The sequence below is a fragment of the Mugil cephalus genome, chromosome 21 (assembly GCF_022458985.1).
Source record: "Mugil cephalus isolate CIBA_MC_2020 chromosome 21, CIBA_Mcephalus_1.1, whole genome shotgun sequence".
NCBI classification, from domain to species: domain Eukaryota; kingdom Metazoa; phylum Chordata; class Actinopteri; order Mugiliformes; family Mugilidae; genus Mugil; species Mugil cephalus.
This window is the reverse complement of record NC_061790.1, coordinates 6,935,640-6,953,114: the sequence shown is the minus strand read 5'-3', so window position 1 is coordinate 6,953,114 and position 17,475 is coordinate 6,935,640. Positions and strand designations below refer to the sequence as shown.

General features: G+C 43.5%; 1 protein-coding gene across 3 annotated transcripts in view; it reads right to left on the bottom strand.

The window, feature by feature from the left end:
- Nucleotides 1–8,268: 8,268 nt before the first annotated feature.
- LOC124998971 (glutamate receptor ionotropic, kainate 2-like) overlaps nucleotides 8,269–17,475 on the bottom strand; it is a 73,002-nt gene continuing 63,795 nt past the window's right edge. For all 3 annotated transcript variants that reach the window (XM_047573659.1, XM_047573660.1, XM_047573661.1), the window contains exons 15-16: nucleotides 15,416–15,666; nucleotides 8,269–11,470 (exon numbers count right to left, since the gene is read on the bottom strand). In XM_047573659.1, coding sequence (XP_047429615.1) covers nucleotides 11,306–11,470; nucleotides 15,416–15,666 — 416 coding nt within the window. In that variant the 3' untranslated portion in view covers nucleotides 8,269–11,305. The remainder of the gene's footprint in view (nucleotides 11,471–15,415; nucleotides 15,667–17,475) is intronic.

Sequence of the window (17,475 nt, the reverse complement as noted above, 5' to 3'; positions counted from 1 at the left end):
TGTAGAGAAGATTGTATTACTCAAGATTGTATTACTCATATGATACCATGCTGACAAAAGGCTGTCACAGTTATTTGGGATGAATTTGAGTCTTTATAAAAAATCTAATTTTATGAAGAACTGTGAGAGCAGAAAGGATAATTCATGCTTTTGATTTATCTGGTTTTATGTACCCCCACCCTACTACTATTTTAAAAGAAATTGGAACAAATTGTTAAGCCTTGTCTGAAAGGAATTATGGAGCATTTTGGGAAATACACATTAAGCTTTGTGGTTGTGAAACGAACTTTTAAGTCTCTAGAGGGTTTTTTATGATTCTTTTCATTGTGACAGAATCAAATGTTCATTAAACAACACCTACCGGGAATCTGGTTGTATTTGCAGGATCCACAAAGACGATTCCACGTGTGATGAAAGTATTTTCTGTCCACAGCACAATACAAAGACTTTTAATCCAAAGTCGGGCCTCTGTGGTTAAAACAATCAAAACAAAGATGGCCGCCTGTTGTGCCCGTTGGAAAATGAGTCGACCATTCAGCGGCAACAATTTCAAAACAGGACAGATTTTTTAAAAATATCTTTGACTGTCGTTCAGTCTCTTTACAGTCATTTCCAGTCTATTTATCTTTTACAAATACAAGTAGTTCGTTTTGGGTTGACTCACGAGTTACAAAATGTGAGTTAGCAGAGAAAGGCTAGCTGGATCCAGGTGGCTATTAGCATATTTCCCATGATGCTCCGCTTCTATTTCAGCTCTGTGGCACTGTTGAATTGAATAAATGTTTCAGTGATGTCACCATTTACCCAATAAACAAATAACCGCATTAATTAAAATCCAAACCAGTGTGGCAGCATATCAATTAACTGATTGTACGAAGTAACTGAATTAACGTTTCTCGACTGCCCATATTAAATCTTCTGAATTTGTTACTTAAGTAAATAGTCTGTACCCTATTATGGCAAAGTGTATTAAGTGTATAACCCATTTTCCTGACATGTAACTGACAATGAAAATAAATCAGGCACACTTTCAAGAATGTGAATACATTTTATATTCTGTCACGAAGAAAGAAAGAAAAAAAAGAAGCTGAGTTGTCCTTAATAATGAATAAACCGTTTGCTGTTGCTGAATGATGAGATGTACTATGCCATGATCCTAGACAGAGAAACCTCAGCAGTCAGTCTCACTGTTCAGGGTTCAGGACTTGCAGACAGACTGAAGTTCACATACCTCAAGTGCTGCCTTTGACAGCTGCTCAGTGCTTTGCCTTGACTGGAGAAACAAAGTGCTGTAGGGAAAGAAAATTTGTGATGTTTCTTCTTCTGTGTTTTTTATTTTTAACAGAACTGTGTCATGTCAGATTCATATTGTGTACATGAAGTCATACACGTCGGACCTCAGAAATCCAGCCGAGGCAGTGCATATGCCGTCTTGTGTTGATGAAACCGCCTCACGTTTCCCATGTTTGTTTTTTCTTTTTGTTGTTTTTTTTTTTTTTTACTCTCTACATTGTGGCCAGAGGGAGTCTCCTGCGCTCTCTTTCTCTGGAGTACGTCTAGAGCCAAGCACTGATTGCTTTTTGAATGGGGAAAATTTGTTCTTCTATGTGCATATCACTCATTATTTTAGCCCCAATATAAGTGTACTGCCCCCCCCCCCCCCCCCCCCTCCTTTTTTTTATTTCTGTGAATCTTGGATTGGATTTTTAAATATGTCTTAAATGTTTCACTTGATTGGAAAATAAACCTATTATATTGGCATTAAAGTATGTATAATTACTAGATATTGAAGCGGTTTCATGCTTGCATGTTCTCATATTCAGCTTGGGTTGAAAATTCAGCCTCAACAACGTTTTGAACACAGTTTTTAGTTTGTTACTAAGGAGAATTTTACACAGGTGAGGTAGTATTGACACTGTACAAATAGTTATTTAATATCTCTGGAGAATTTCAGGTAATTTGTGAAAGCCCGTAGTAGTTTTTAAAACATTGGTGTTCTACTCAGGTAACTCGACGGCTAATTCAGTTAGCTGGCTGGATGCCACTGAATCCCGATCAATACTCAATCAATGAGGCTAATTTCTATGGACTTCTCTTGCAGTATTTGGAATTATTTATTTAATCTGAAAATTTCAAGGAGTTGCATTCACACTGCTCGCCCCAGTGTTCGAAACGAGACCAAGCCTTGAGTGCACTCCTGACTGTGGCCAAAACACATTACAGAGTCATGAGAAAATTAATGGTGACACCGATGTCTCAAACGCAGCCACGTTGGCGGGTCACATGAACTTAATATGACTCATCTAGCTTTGGATTTTCATGGTGGCCTTGTCTTTCTATTAGCGTTTGCTACATGAGGCAAATAAATCGCACTCAAATTAAAGGCATATATTTCTGGTATCAGATTCATCATGTAGGTCCCAGCTCAGCTGAAAAAAAGAACAAGTTAACCCTTTCAATCTTAGGTCAATATTTCTGACAGTTTACAGTAGTGTAGTGAGTTGGAGAGAAAGAAAGAAATGGTCATGCCCTGGCCAGACAACTATAGCTTCCAACTCGGGAAGCTGTAGTTGTGGCATGAAATGTCACAATAAGGGTCTCCAATACAATATTTCTTTCTTTCTTATTGAAATGTATGCAGTTTAATGTGCCACTGTCCTCTGAAATTAAAGCATAGACCAGGGTCAATGTTTTTCAGGCCAAGGATTCCCAAACTGATGAAAAAATAAATAAATAAAATAAATGTCCCCGTGCAGTAGCTCTATGGACCCTCTGGGGGTCGTGGACCCCTTGCTGAAGACCTATGGCATAGAACAAATCGAGAAAAAAAAAAAAAAAAAATCACGGAATCAATATATAATCCAAAATATATCCTAAACTTTGGACTTGATGTAACACGTGAACACACTTGTGACATTCTTTCGTTCTAAAATGGAAATCAAACAATAATATAAGAGTTCTTCCCAATTTTGTCAGAAACCAGCTCCGTGGGGTTAAAGTCTAGAGACTGGGCCATGGTCCAATCCATGTTTTCATGGAGTAGTATAGGTATAGCTTGTACTAAAATTGTGGGTCATTATCTTGCTGTAGGATGAAGCCTTGACCAACTATACCGGAGGAACTTTTGACCGGTGTGTGTGTTAGATACATCTTTTAAAGCCCAGCCTCTAATGAGAACTTCGCCAGTGTCTTTTTTTGCCTCACTCTGTATTTTTCACCTTGAATAAAGCCACTCTTTCATGGGTCCCCAGGCGTCTGCCAAAATAAACGATAGGACCCATCAATCACGGGACCCACAAGCCACTGAAACTGAGTGTAAGTGATGACAGATCAAGTTCAAAACGAAGGGAGAACGCTTCTCTTTTCCCCCCACAAGGGGGCAACCTAGCGCCTCCGTATCACTGCCGCCCCCCCTCCAGGCCTGTGAAGGACAGCCAAAGCAGATTAATCACCTCAACGCATCTGACTCACCAAAGACACTGGTGTTTCTTCACAGCCCTCTCCTCTCCACTCTCCTGCTCTTCTTTAATGGCCCAGCGCCTTTGCTTTTTATAACCAGCTCTCTCTCTCGATGTCTCTCTCCTAAGCACATCCAGGCTTGAGGGGGTCCATTAAGTGAACGTTCTTTGTTTACAGTTTCCCTTTGTTAACCGCCACCATTTTCCTATATCTCCCCCCCAACCCATCTCCCGACTCCCCCCACCTTTTTTCATATACTATCTCCGGAGATGGCTTTGTCAAGGTCAGCTCTTTTTTTTTTTTTTATGGCATTGTCGTATCGGAGGTATCGCGGGGAGGCGATGATAAGACAAGGGAGTGAGGACACAGGGAGCTAGAGGATAAAGACTGCTGGGCCTTTGCTGCAAACACTACGCTGAGTGTTTCTGGCATGTCAGAAGCAGTGCGCAGGCCGAAAGAGAGCAGAGGAGTACATATCATCTCCGTCCTCCTCTCTATTCCTCATTCCTAAACTGCATGTTGACCTTTGTAGTACTGCCTCCAGGCTGTATGCTTTAACCTTTCCAGTGAGATAGAAGGGGCCCCTGCCCTGGGAATACAAGATAAATCACATCTGCTGTCTGTAAGTGCGACGGACAACAATACACACTGGCATGCAGGCACTTTTGAAACCTTTGTCCTTTCTCACTAAGTCCCTAAAAGACACACGCGCAGATGTCTCTGCCTCCATAAAGACATTTACAGCATCAGCGCCCCGGACTATTACATCTACAAGCGCACCCTGAATTATTCATCCTTCATTAAAATGCACTATGAGTAATGATAGCTAGGAGTGTGTTTTTGGGTATTTTTTTTTTTTTTCCGCGAGTAAAACACAGGGGTCATTAGGAGTCATTTCTGGTCAATTTTGTATGATCAACCATGCTCCAGAGGAAGACAGGAAAGAAAAAAAAAAATCCCATTTACTTTCTGGGCGTTGGGAATTCATGTTGAAAGAGATCAAAGGGGACAGACAAAGAGATGAGAGAATCGACATCTTCTCGTCTCCATTTGGCTCGCTATGAGAGGAGGAAAATTACTTTAAAGCTGCAGCCTTGATGAAAGAAAGAGACGTTATGCCTGATGTATTCCTCCAGAGGTGAAATCAACAGTATGAATGACTCAAAGGCAAAAGAGAGAGGCGGCAGCGGCGGCGGTGATGGCGGTGGTTGGGGGGGGGTGGTGGGTAGAGGAGAACATTTGTTTGAGAGTTTCTGGAGAGCAGCACCCGGGTGCTGTTTGACAGCAGGGCAAGAAACACAAGAAGTGTGACCTGCTCCGGTGTGCAATCTGCGGATTTTATCAGAATGAGCAGCATCTGCATGTCCGTCCCAAATTGTAATTTGTGTCATCCATTCACCTTTCTCTGCAGAACAGGGTCACGGAAAGGAAATGACTTCCAAACGTCCCATTAGGTCGTCGCACCCCTATTCGAAGAGACAAGCCGGGGCTGTCATTCTTTCTGACAGAGCTGTCAAAGCATCTAGCCCACCATCCTAGTTACACATAAAGCAAATAGAAATGAAAACATTGTCAGTGAAAAGACTCATGGGGTAACAGAGATGCCAGGAGCAGGGTGAATCACTTAGCAAGCTGTGCTCCTCCATTCTGCAGCTGCCACCCACCACAACACATCTGCCACTGGGAGAGAGAGAGAAAAAAAAACACTCAGAAAACCACATCCAAACGAATTGCCGCATGACACAAAAGATCACTTCTTCAAATTGAAATTCATTTGCAGTCAAAACGGGGATCGTCCCCCTCGGGCGCATGTGCGCGCGGGCCGCAGGAACCCGCAAACAGGTGGCAAATGGCGAGGACAAACGCGCACTTTCACGCGCGGAAAATACACTTAGTTTGAGCCCATCAGATTTCTTTGTGTGGTTCCAATGGTTCCTCCAATACACCCCTCCGCGCTATCTCTGGGCAGACACATGCCACTGCTGGGCAAGATCCTAATGCGTGCCAAATCATCGCTTCTCCACCAACAACGCCTGCCCCGCTCAGCCGGCAGCTGCAATTCCCCTTTTATTGCATTTCCCCAGGATTTCATATTATACATGCTGAACTCCACAGAAAGGAGTCAAAGCTCATTTCTAGACCTGAAATGTCTGCGGAAGGGGAATCATCCACCGCGGGCTGACTACTGCACCGAATATTGCCACCAGCTTTGTTGATATGAGCCACACGGAAACAAATCATTAAATTATTTACACAGAACATGCTGGGAGTCAAGAATTGCTCGAGAACTGAGGGAGAGTGAATGAACTGATGCGAAATGATTGGATTTCGGTCTCTTGACTTAAAAGCAACAAGTTATCGCTTTTTATTGTTATGTTCGTTTCAGTTTAGTCATACTGAATGTACGTGAAAACCTATGTTAAAATGATTATGACTATTAATTACTACTAGCAGCTAGCAGCTAGCAGCTAGCAGCTGGGAGGCTATAACTCGGCCTAAAACAACCTCGAGCTAAATGCTAACACAATCATGCTAATATGTTTAGAAAGTTTATTTCTTTACCAAACTAGGACTAAGGACAAAGGGATTTGGTCATGAAAGTACTGCTCACATTTTGATCCGGGGGGTAGGGATATACACTGATCAGGCATAACATTATGACCATCTTACTAATACTGTATAGGCCTCCCTTGTCCAGTTGTGACCCATCAGACAATAGACATGGGTCTTCTGAGGGTGTCCTGAGGTATCTGGCAACAGGATGTTGTTAGTGAGGGGCCTTTGGGTCCTATGGGTTGAGGGGAGGGGCCTCTGTGGATCATCCCACAGATACTTGATCAGTTTAGGATCTAGTGAATTTGGAGGCCAGGTCAACACCTACTGCTGTTCTTCGTTTTTTTGAGTTGTTCCTAAAGCGTTTTTGTGTGTGTGTCTGTGTCACCGAGGAGTGTCATTGCTGTGGTGTGAGGGGTCTGGTCTAGGTGGGCGGTATATGTCGGTATATGTAACGCCAGGTCCAAAGATTTCCCAGCAAATCACTGAATTGTCACAAGGCGGTCAACGCCATTCCCTTCTCTCCACTTGTCACTGGTCATAATGTTATGCCTGATTGGTGTATGTACAAAACGTCATGGCCAAAGCCACAAATTTAATTTGCAAAGGAGCAGTAAAAGAAAAATTTCCATGAAGTCAGTAAAGCCGTGCCCACAATTCTTAGCCCCGGCAATTATTCTCCGGGAACTGCAGGTTTCACTTTGTGTGTATGCATTTTCAACATAGTCCAAATTACTCCGCTTTGTTATTCGACGAGTCCTTTGTGCTTGAGCCTGTACAACAGCATGCTCGAATCTGGTCCAAATCTGGTTGCTGTAATCAAAATGATCGTTTTTTTTTTTTTGTTTTTTTTTTGGTGATGCTGCAAGTACTCCAGGACTGTGAGCCAAGCCGCAATAACTGCAAACTAAGACTTTGCGGGGTAAAATTATTTTCCAGCAACTTAATTTATATTGGCTTAGTCCCTATAGTGGAAACAGACTCTGATGGCCCGTTGTATCAGGGGAAAATGACAATGCATCTAATAATTACTGAGAACCAAGTAACTGAAATGACTGAAAAACACCATCAGTGCAGGAGTGCTGCTGTTTCTAGTAGCAATGAGGATATATTGACCAGAGAAAGACTCTTTACCATAAAGCAATCCTACTATTTGATTTGTACCACTGCACCTCAGTTTAAACTTGAAGGAAATATCTCAGACACAAGGCACATTTATAACATGTTGTGATTATTGCCCACCCTCAGTGTATAAAATGGCCCTAAAAGCGCGAGCACTGCTACTTGTTCGAAAAAAAGAAAAGAAAAAAAGGAAAAAATTCAAAGCGGACTTACACGATTCTTAATCTGGGATCCTGAATTATTAAAATCACTGGGAAATGAGCAGAGGAATACATTTCCTCCTTCACAAAACCTTCCTTGGCAGGCTCTATTAGCTTATAATATCTGTGTGACAAACCAAAGTCACATTCAGAAAGGCAATTTTCTGTCCACAACGCAATCTCGGCCATTAATTGGCTAATGAACAAGATGTTATCCAAGGATACCTGTCCAACGACCACTTAGGAAAAGGAGGAAGAGGACTTAATATGATGGAAATAAGTGTGACAGACTAAACGGTCCCCGCTGCACGCACTGACGCATGCTCTGACCTTCCCTGTCAATCTGGAGGGCAGACAGGGTGGCCATTTATGTTGTGGCGGCGGAGCTTCGGCAGCAGGAGCAGTTTTCATCATTACGTCCAGAAAACCTTGTCTGAAAACGCAGAGCCGTCTGACTCTGTCGTCGCCGTTGCCGCCGCCGCTGCCGCCTGTGGGAAGGAAATAACAATAAACAATGAAAAATCAGCGAGAGCGGTGCAGAACGTTCCCGGGCCATTTTGCCAGGCCGCGCAGCCTCCCGTGCACCGTTGTGAATTCTATATGCCGACGGTCATCTGGAGCTCTCTGCTCTCAGAGAGGCACTTTGTGCGGTCGGGAGGAAGTGGCGCGCAGCCAGGTGGACGAGCCAGTGAGTCAGTCAGAAATAATAGCCAGTCACACATGCTTGATTTGATTAAAAATTGAGCAAACTGTGTATTCCCTCAGACGACATATAAATCAAATCTTGGGCCTTTTAATCAATTAGAAGCACATAACATTTTCAAAATGCCGCAGGCCATGATGCTCATCATTATGCCTGATGGCAGTAGTTACCCATTTCCTGTCCATTTGTTACCGCAACGATATGAAAAAGTCAAACAATAGGAGGCAAATCTACAATTATGACATTTTAATGACATTATTTGTAAAACCTTGCATCAATGTCCATGAGCTCACATTTGTTTTTTGACAGCCAAGCCTTTGGATGAAGGTTTCCAAGTGTTCGATCACATTCAGCTCGCGCCACTAGGTTTAGCGATGTGAAAAATGACAAGCAACGCTGGTAGAATGCCAAAAAGTTAAAGGATTAAAGCATGTCTTTCCTGACGATTTTCTCATCTTGTTGTCGTTTTTGTGTCTTTAAGGGTAAATGTGGCTGCTTTAAATTGATCCATCCGTGTACAACAGAGGTGGCACCACTAGCGTCGGCCCCTTGCCTTTAAAATCCCCAGAATAAACGGTTCTAACGGTTTCAAACGGTTACCTGTGGGCAGGCGAGGGGCAGCGACGTAGCAACCTACCAAGGAAGCTTGTCATTTCACAACATGGAGCAGATTTAACAGACGAAGGAAAAAAAAGAAAAAAAGAAAAGTGTTGGGGGGCCGAGTGTGACTGTGTCGCACGCTGAAGAGAAATCTGGAGACAATTAGTGGAAAAGGTGATTTACACAGCCCCACAAGCTATCATCAACACCGCGCCCTCGGAGCTCATCGAGTCCACTCCGGGGCGACGCGAGTGAAGCGACACCTGGCATTCGAGCTACGAAGGTGAGACGTTTACTGTGCGATACACGATCGCCTCAGAGCGCTCCATTATTCATCCCATCGGATCAACTGCAGCTGCACCGTTTCACGCATTCACATTCACAGGCCGTCCCCTACACATCGTGTCACTTAATCCTGAAAGTAATATTTTACGGAAAACGTCCATAAACAGCGTTACGAGTGTTGCTTACATCCATTCTTTATACACTGCTACCTATTTGCAACAACTTCTTGGAGTTGGGTTCGTATTGGAAAAATGGCCTCACTGATGTCCTTGGTAAACATGAGACCCTTCATCATGTTTAGATTATTTGCGGAGCTTGACCAATAAATCAGTCGGACCGATGTAATGGATGATGGCTCCTGGCAGATTTATCGTTATGGACCGCAGACTGTAGATAAAGATGGATGACCCCCGGCTGACGTCACCCCGCAGGTTTCCTGAAGTGTGCTTTTAAAGCTCAGCAGGACTCCTTCTAACTCCTGGCTAATTCATAAATGGTTAAAGTGGAGCTGACGCACTCAATTCTGTATAACGTTAAACCTTTATATAATTCAAAAGGTTGAGAATGGGACATTAGGCACACCTGTAGGTGTCCTGAGTGGGTAAAGTAGCTGTCGAGTTTTTATTACTGCTACTCGCTTTTGGAGCCTCAAGTGGCTATTTGAGGAATTGCACCTTTTGGCACTAGAAACTTAATTTGCCACTTAGTATTATCAGCAGACATATCTGGTGATAAACAAGCCTTTTTTTATATAGAACTGACATGCTAAAAACATCTTGAGGTAATTTAGGAACCCTCCATATTCGTTTGTGAGATTGTTTGTCAGCATGTGATATTGAGTTTGTCCACCAAAGGGGAACTAAAAAAAAGATGATTTCGCAATTGTAAAAATGCAAAGTTAATATCATAAAAAAAATCTGTATCAACCTTATTCTAATACATTTTTGTAGAAGATATCAATTTTCTAAATGTTTAATATTTAACTGTTTAATAGTTTATAACCATTTTCACAACTTAAAAAAATATAACGTACAGGAACAACTATTGGGCTAAATTCAGCTACATACCGCTCATGTTTATCCACCACAAATGCAACAATTGCATGTTTTACTATGTCCTCCATTGTGACTCATCAGGGCTAGCATTAGTTAACCATACTTGTTGTCAGTTAAATCTTTGCTGCGAGGCGAGCGGTTGCGTTTTGCAGAATGAGTCACCACCTCGCCTGCTTTGAGCACCACTTTGTTTACAGTTTCATTGTTCTTTCCCACAAAAAAAATAAAAATAAAAAATCCACTATATTGTCCCCAGATGGCACGTACAGCTGGCTCAGTCAGTGAGACCGGACACACAAAAAGACTGAATCTCTTGAACGATGAGAGAAATGAACCCTACACAGCAGTGTTTGAAGCCCCCGTAGCCGCCAGGTGTCAGAGTCTCAGGGCTGAAAGTTGGTATCTGCTACATATTTCGTCCATGGGAGGGGGCTACCATGATACAAAGTACTACAAAACTTCTTGTTCTTGTACAAAAACAAACATTTTTGTAGAAATCCTGCATTTTACAACAACTGATACAGAGTGAAAACTGCCGACTGTGTGTATTGGACATGGAGAAGAGACTTTGACAGTATACATTGCTTGTAGAGGCTTTGAACGGAACAGGCATGGCAGAAAGTTCTTTACAATGGCAGAACTTTGGCATGAGGAAGGCGCTACAGAAGAAAACGATGAGTATTCGACATGGTCAGCATAGATGATTCCAAACTAAATATCACTTTTATACATCAGTTCATAATAAACCGTTTGGCACTGACTACTGTTCCCTTTGTTGGTGTAAGATTAGTGTTTGTTCAAATTAACTGAGAGAGAAAACTCAAGCCACTGAAGGGAGGGACCGATCGGGTCACACACACATGGAGGTAAGACAAAAGGGCATTGACATCAACAGAAAAACTACATCTGGTGTTACTGTCACAATAGATTTTTTTTTTCCCTCCTTCTGCACAAGTGTCAGATAAGAGAGCGTGTGTGTATGTGTGTGTATACATGTATTAACTGTGTGTGTGTTTAAATGTTTTATCACAAACCTGCTCGGATCTTTCCTCAATTTACATATTTTTACCAACCTGTGAGTCCTACGTTTCCAGCTCCCATCAAAAAGTGAATGTCACAGTGAGGTGACATTGCTCAGGTATCTATATTTCCACAGGAAACATCTGTCTACATAAGCAAGTGGGTTCAAAAGGAGTCCTGTTTTTTTTTTCTTTTTCTTTCTTTTTTTTTTACTGCTAACCTCAGTCCGTAGTTAAGTCAGCATAAGGTTGACCCGGCCTCCCCTCTGCGGATTTTATTGAGAGGTACGCTCAGGGTGTTTTCAGTGTTCATGCCATGGTTTCCTTTCCCGGGAGTCTCCTGTCGTTAAACGTGTGCATGTTAATGACCTCCTCGGTCTTAACGATGACGGGCGGCTGAGGCTTTTGCTTGAGACGCCGCTGGCATTTCAGCGACACGCGCAGCTCGTCCATCATGGCACTGCAGAAGGATCGCTGCAGAGGGAAAATGCAAACAGGGGAGAAAAAAGTTATAGCCACTCTGGATGACACTGCTGCTCAAAACCATGCAGATCCACTGTGTTGAATATGTCGGTGTGAGAGTGAATATTAGCACGACGTGAGGCTGTGCAAGTGTCTCCAAGTGCCTTCTTGCCCTACAAATGTGTGCATCACAGTGTCTATTTTCACCACTAGGTGGCAGCAGCATTGGAACATTTTATAATTTATAATTGCTTTAATGCTGCAAGGTAGCCGAGTTTCACGTTAAATCAATTTGACTGCTTTACCAGGCAGATGCTCTTGCTTTCACATTTAATCCGATATGGAAATGCTCAAATAATGCCACGCACTGGTGGCTCTTTTTCTGCTCCTCTGGGTTTCATAACAAAATATACTTATGTAATGTAATTATGGCGCTTCCACTCTGACTTTTCCAGACAACCTCAAGTACACCATTGAGTTTTTCCAAATACAAGCATGCTTTTAATGATAAGAAACTTATCATGGGGGCAGCACATTACAAAATAATTTTACTGTATTATTTTATTTCTAACTCATTAAATAAAATTGAGATGCATTTAATGAAAATTAGACTTAATTAAATTCTATTTCATGAATTTGATTGGTTTGAGTTGGGGCAACATATGTATACTTGTTGGGTGGAAAAACCTGCCCAACATTTAGTTGAGTTCATCCACTGAAGTATTTTTTGAGTGTAGGAGAATGGTGAAGTACAATTAGTTACAAATGTAACCCGGGTTCTATGAAATCACCATCTTTGGTCGTAAGGGACAATGGTGGTCTGGATGTAAAAATAAGAAAATGGATCATTTAAAAAGACAAATTATCGTCTAAAGAGGAAGTAAATAAAAGCCAGTTGTACTTAGTGTCCGTCAGTCTGGCTCGCTCTGTAAAAAACGCCACCCAAATACTAGTCGCTAGCATCTTTTTTTGCCAGTCAGGTTCATTTTTGGTTCTACTTCCTGCTTCACTTTTCAACAATGGCAACTGAAACTTTTGCTGAGGAGTCCTCAGTCAACCTTTCCTGTGTTCCATCCCTATTGATCCAAAATAATAAATTTGAAAACTGCAGAGATGTAGAAGCAGCTGGAAATACTACTAAGTGGAGACACATTACTGTCAAACGGACCAATCCCAGCTCTTATGTCTGCGTTGCAGAGGTGCGTAGGCACTGCTAGGGTCTGCGTATGCTCTGTGCTATCGATGCTGAAGCCTAAACCACCTATTAAGTTCTTGCTTAAGGCACCTAAACCACAGACACGGTCGAGATGCAAGCCTTGTTGCTTCTCTAACCACTACGCCACAATTACCCAGAAATATTATATTCAAAGAAGGTGTAGCATCCTGATATGAACATGGTGGTGGGGGGATTTGAACCCACTACTCCACAGAGACTGGCATCTTAATCCAGCGTCTTAATCCAAACTCAGTAACGCAACCACTCACAGATAACCCTCGGTGTAGCGCCATGGGAACGAATGGGCCGCAGACGTCTCAGAAACATTTCTGTAATTCTCCACGATCAGACCTTTTCATTTAATTCCAAAACATTCGTCGGAAAACATGCCTTTATTTAAAGGTCTGATGTGTCCCAGATTTCCTCGTTCCAGCTTTGCCGTCACACAAAGGTACGAAAGCCTTTTCCACCATGCCAAGAACTAAATCCCAAGAGGAACAGTAAACACTTATAGCACGGAAGTGAAAAATGTAAAGACACTACATAAAGAACAAAACATTCACTTCACCAGATTAAACCCAGATATAATGGTACGGCGTTCCGTTCCTTCACGTACCTATGAGATACCGTTGTCCCTGTGATGTGTGCGTGTAGTGTAAAATCCTATAAGATATCAATATGCTCGTGCACCAACAAGTCAAATTCTGCTACATTATGCAAAATGTGATTCAAATTCAAAGGGTGTAGGAGGGGAGAGGACATAAAAGAGGAGGCAGAGCATTAAAGTATGAAGCTATTATTTTTTATGTCTGTGTGTGTGTGTGTGTGTGTAGGCGTGTGTGAGATGGATATCCGTGGGTGGCTTATACACCAGGTATTTTTGTTTTGTTTAGTTTTTTTTTCCTTTTCCCCAACCCTCTCCTCTATTTTCTCATATATTTGTCTGGCGCATGAATGAGATATTTTCTGTGTCGTGAAGGAGGTGTGATTAAGGAGAGAGGTGAGGAGGGTGAGAGAAAAGAAACGGGGGGGGGGGTTAAAAAAGCCGGCGTTGTTAGGGTAGAGGAGGCTGGGGGTGGGGGGGGGGTAAAAGGAGAGGCTTGTTTGGCAGCATGCAAATCACTAGCACCTTGGCAGCCTGGAGATTGTGGCATTTGCAAATTATCTGAATATTGTGACCCAGTCTCGGAGCCCTTGATTAATGATAGCTAAGATGTGCTGTGAAACATATGCGGCCTGTAAAAAAAAAAAAAAAGAAGAAGAAGAAAAAAACGCATAAACTAATTACTATTGCAATAAAGTAACACGCTGCTGCGCCAGGCTAATTCTGTAGATGTAAATAATTAAAAGACGCCATCGAAAGGACTTTTACAATTATCTGGAATCATCGCTGCACAAGTTAAAGTGCACTAAAAAAAAAAACACACTCCATACTGCGCTAATCAAGGGTACTCCACTAAAATAGACCGCAGACACGACAGTCGGTGGCTTTCTAGAAAGAATCATGACCAGAGTGGGGAGAGAGGACCCGGTGCGCTGCGTTAGCCAAGCATGGTATGAGGACGCTGCTCAATACCAGCTGATCTGAGCGTAGCTGACGGCTAGCTGGGGCTTCGTCTGATTGCCCGAATGGTGTGAATGCGTGACCCACGTACTAGGGTCTCCATGCGATACGACAAATGTTTGCGTGCCCCAGCGTGAACGCACAGTGGGTGCAAATAAATGTTTTTATTTTTTTTGCATTGATCGCATTTAATGCAGTTTTCTTTTTCTTTTCGTTTTTATGGCCTTGGTTTGATAGTCACCAGCGACGAGAGACAGGAGGCAATGAGGCGAGAGACGGTGGGGGTGGGGTGGAAAGGGAGGAGGGGGGGGGCGGCATGCAGCAAAGCACCGGCTGGAGGCGAACCTGTTTAACTGCGGCGAGGACGGTAGCATCAGTTTACTGGGAATCTGCTTAGCTAATGCTAATGTTTTTGTATATGTATGTGTACACAAAGTCACTACGTCCAAAACTGATCCAAGTATCTGTGGGATGATCCACAGAGGCTCCTTTCCCTAAACCCACAGGATCCAAAAGACCCCCACTAACAACATTCTGTTGCCAGACACCATCCTCAGAAGGCCCATGTCCCTTTTCTGATGAGTCACAACTGTTTCAGAGGCACAAGGGAGACATAGACATTATTAGGGAGGTGGTCATAATGTTATGCCTGATTGGTGCATAATAATACTTAGTAGACTCGTGCCCTTTTTTACAAAGCAGGAGTTTGTGTAGTCATTTTCTATGTACCTACCTACTGGTTGAGTACAAAGCCCATTTAGATATGATTTAAAATTAAAAGATGTGTTGACTAAATCCACTTTTTTTCTTTTTTTTACTTTGTTCTTTTTCAGTAGCTCAGAAATGCAACACACTGAACGAAAACTAACTTTGCAAATTGCACACTCAGACTGTTAAAGCCTCAGCTAAATTTTGGAAAAGAATTTGGGGATTCTGCTCAAACCTGCGAACGCAGTCGTGGAAGAAGAAAAAAAATCCTCAAAAGAATTTCCAATCTAAAGTGTGTCATTTTGATTGGTGTGGTTTAACTTCCAACATTTACAGTTCAATTCCCCTCAAAAACCAAAATGAACTCACACAATGAGGCATAACGAGAGACGCAACAGCCAGATGAAACCCAGCTCGTAATAGCAGCTGCTTTCGATTCCTAGAATGTGTCAGCAAATGACTGCCGTACCTTTTCCAGCTGGGCGTTTTGTTTAGACTTGTAAAGGACTTCCCCCACGGCCACAAACACCGACAGCACCAGTCCGGCGGCCAGCACGATGAAGATCCCTCCGATGTTCTGCACTCCCAGGGCGCTGGCCTCCTTGCTCTCCTCCTCGGGACAGCCGTTGCCCCTCCACCACTTCTCCTTCATCATGTGCAGCTTCCCTTCCTCCTGCAGCTGCAGAATGGCTATCGTGATCTTGTCTCTGTACGGAGAGCCTGCGGGGCGCACAAAAATAAATAAATAAATAAACAAATAAATAAATAAATAAATAACAACTCAACATGAGACCGGAGCTGGAGGAGATCACGGATAACGCAGCCAGTCACCGCTGTTGTGCTGGTGGGTGTCTGCGGCACATTTTTTTTTTTCGAGTTGCAGGAAGCGATCATATAACCTGTCGTGTTATTGTTGGCTGCTTAGAGAGTTTTTTTGTAAGTCCTTCTTCAAATCCCACTAATCCCCATACTCCCGGGCTGATTCCAGAATTCTCACTCCCTCTCTGCAGTGTTGAATAATAATGCACGGGGACTTGGCAGCGAGGACTTGGCTTTGTGTGGCGGGGCTGCTGTTTATTCTGACGAATTAGCTGATGTTGGAGGCTCTTTCGCGTGGCGTGAGTGTCGTTGCCCGTAAAAAGCCCGGTCACATGGGCGCGCGATCAGATTCGCGCGTCGGACACGGGTCTTCTCCATCGCGGTGTCGCTGATGTCACCCACCCACCCCCACCCCCAGAAAGAGTAAAGGCGCCAGAATTAGCGACAAGGTATTAAGGCGCAGCGGGTGGCGGTGCGATCAAAGCAGAAGTAATCACCGCGGAGTAGCCGAGTGGGGTCGCGCTCCTTCCGCGGCGCGTGTGTCACAACACGCGCAGCCGATCGAGGCGCGCGCGCTCCGAATCAACGAGGCCGAGGCAGATTAATGCTCACGGTGAGCGCTCGTGTTTTCGCTGCTTTAAAAGCTTGTTAGTGTATTTATGTGATTACGGGACTCGCGCATAATGAAGCCCGCGTCTGGATTTTCCATTTCAGGAGCCTGTGTCATGCGCTTATTCGGGGCGACTTAAACAGGATGAAACAAATGAGAAATGTTTTATAAGAGGGGGCGAATTATTTCACAAAGGAGAACATTTTGTGCTAAAAAAAAAGAAAAAAGAACAGAGGAAAAGCGCCAGAGGAAACTAACTGAATCTGGCCCCAGGTAGCGGGTAGCATCACTTTGTCTGACGCTCTCACGCAGTTTTTTGCCTGTCAGACCCTTTAGTTGATTCTCCCTCGGCCTCATCTATCATTTATCTATTGCCATCCATCATCCTTTCATCTCCAAGTCTCTCTGTGTTTACACTGACAAAGGGGACGTGGCTACAAAATTGAAAATGAGCAGAATATTTGTGTTTTCTTTTAAGTAGTCTGGTGTTCCTGGTGAGGGCTCGCGCGCGAGCCGTGCTTGGGAGCCGCTCGCGTTTCACTCGTTCCGTGCATGCGCAGCGGCTGCGCGGCCCTCTCCAACACAGTCCCGGCCACGTGCATGTGGCCGTGCATGTGAGAAGCATATGCCCGCCTCATTTGAAGATGAGAGATCTATCAGGCATCAGAGTCCCCTGATTCTGGCTCCCCTCATATTTCAAATGATTAATGATGGCCTAACAAAGCGGGCCTTGGATAAATGCTAATAGGATGGGTCCTTAGAGAGGAGGATATGGAGAGCGGGGCTTGGGCGAATTGCAAAGCGCCGCGCTTGACACAGCGTGCATACACAACTACCTGACAGATGTTCAACACCAGAGGACATCCATCACTCCTGTACAATCTGAGATAAAGTATTAATGTGAGCACAGTTTAAGCTGATAGCGGGCGATGACGCATTTGCATTTTGGGAGAAGGAGGTGTGAAGACCGACAGGCACTAAAAGGTGGAGACTTATCACATGGCTTGACCTGGTTTATTGCCGTGCGGGGAATATGCTGCTAAACAGCGTTGAGCAGGCCAACAGTTATAGATTAAAGGTTGAAAGCTGAGGGCGTCATG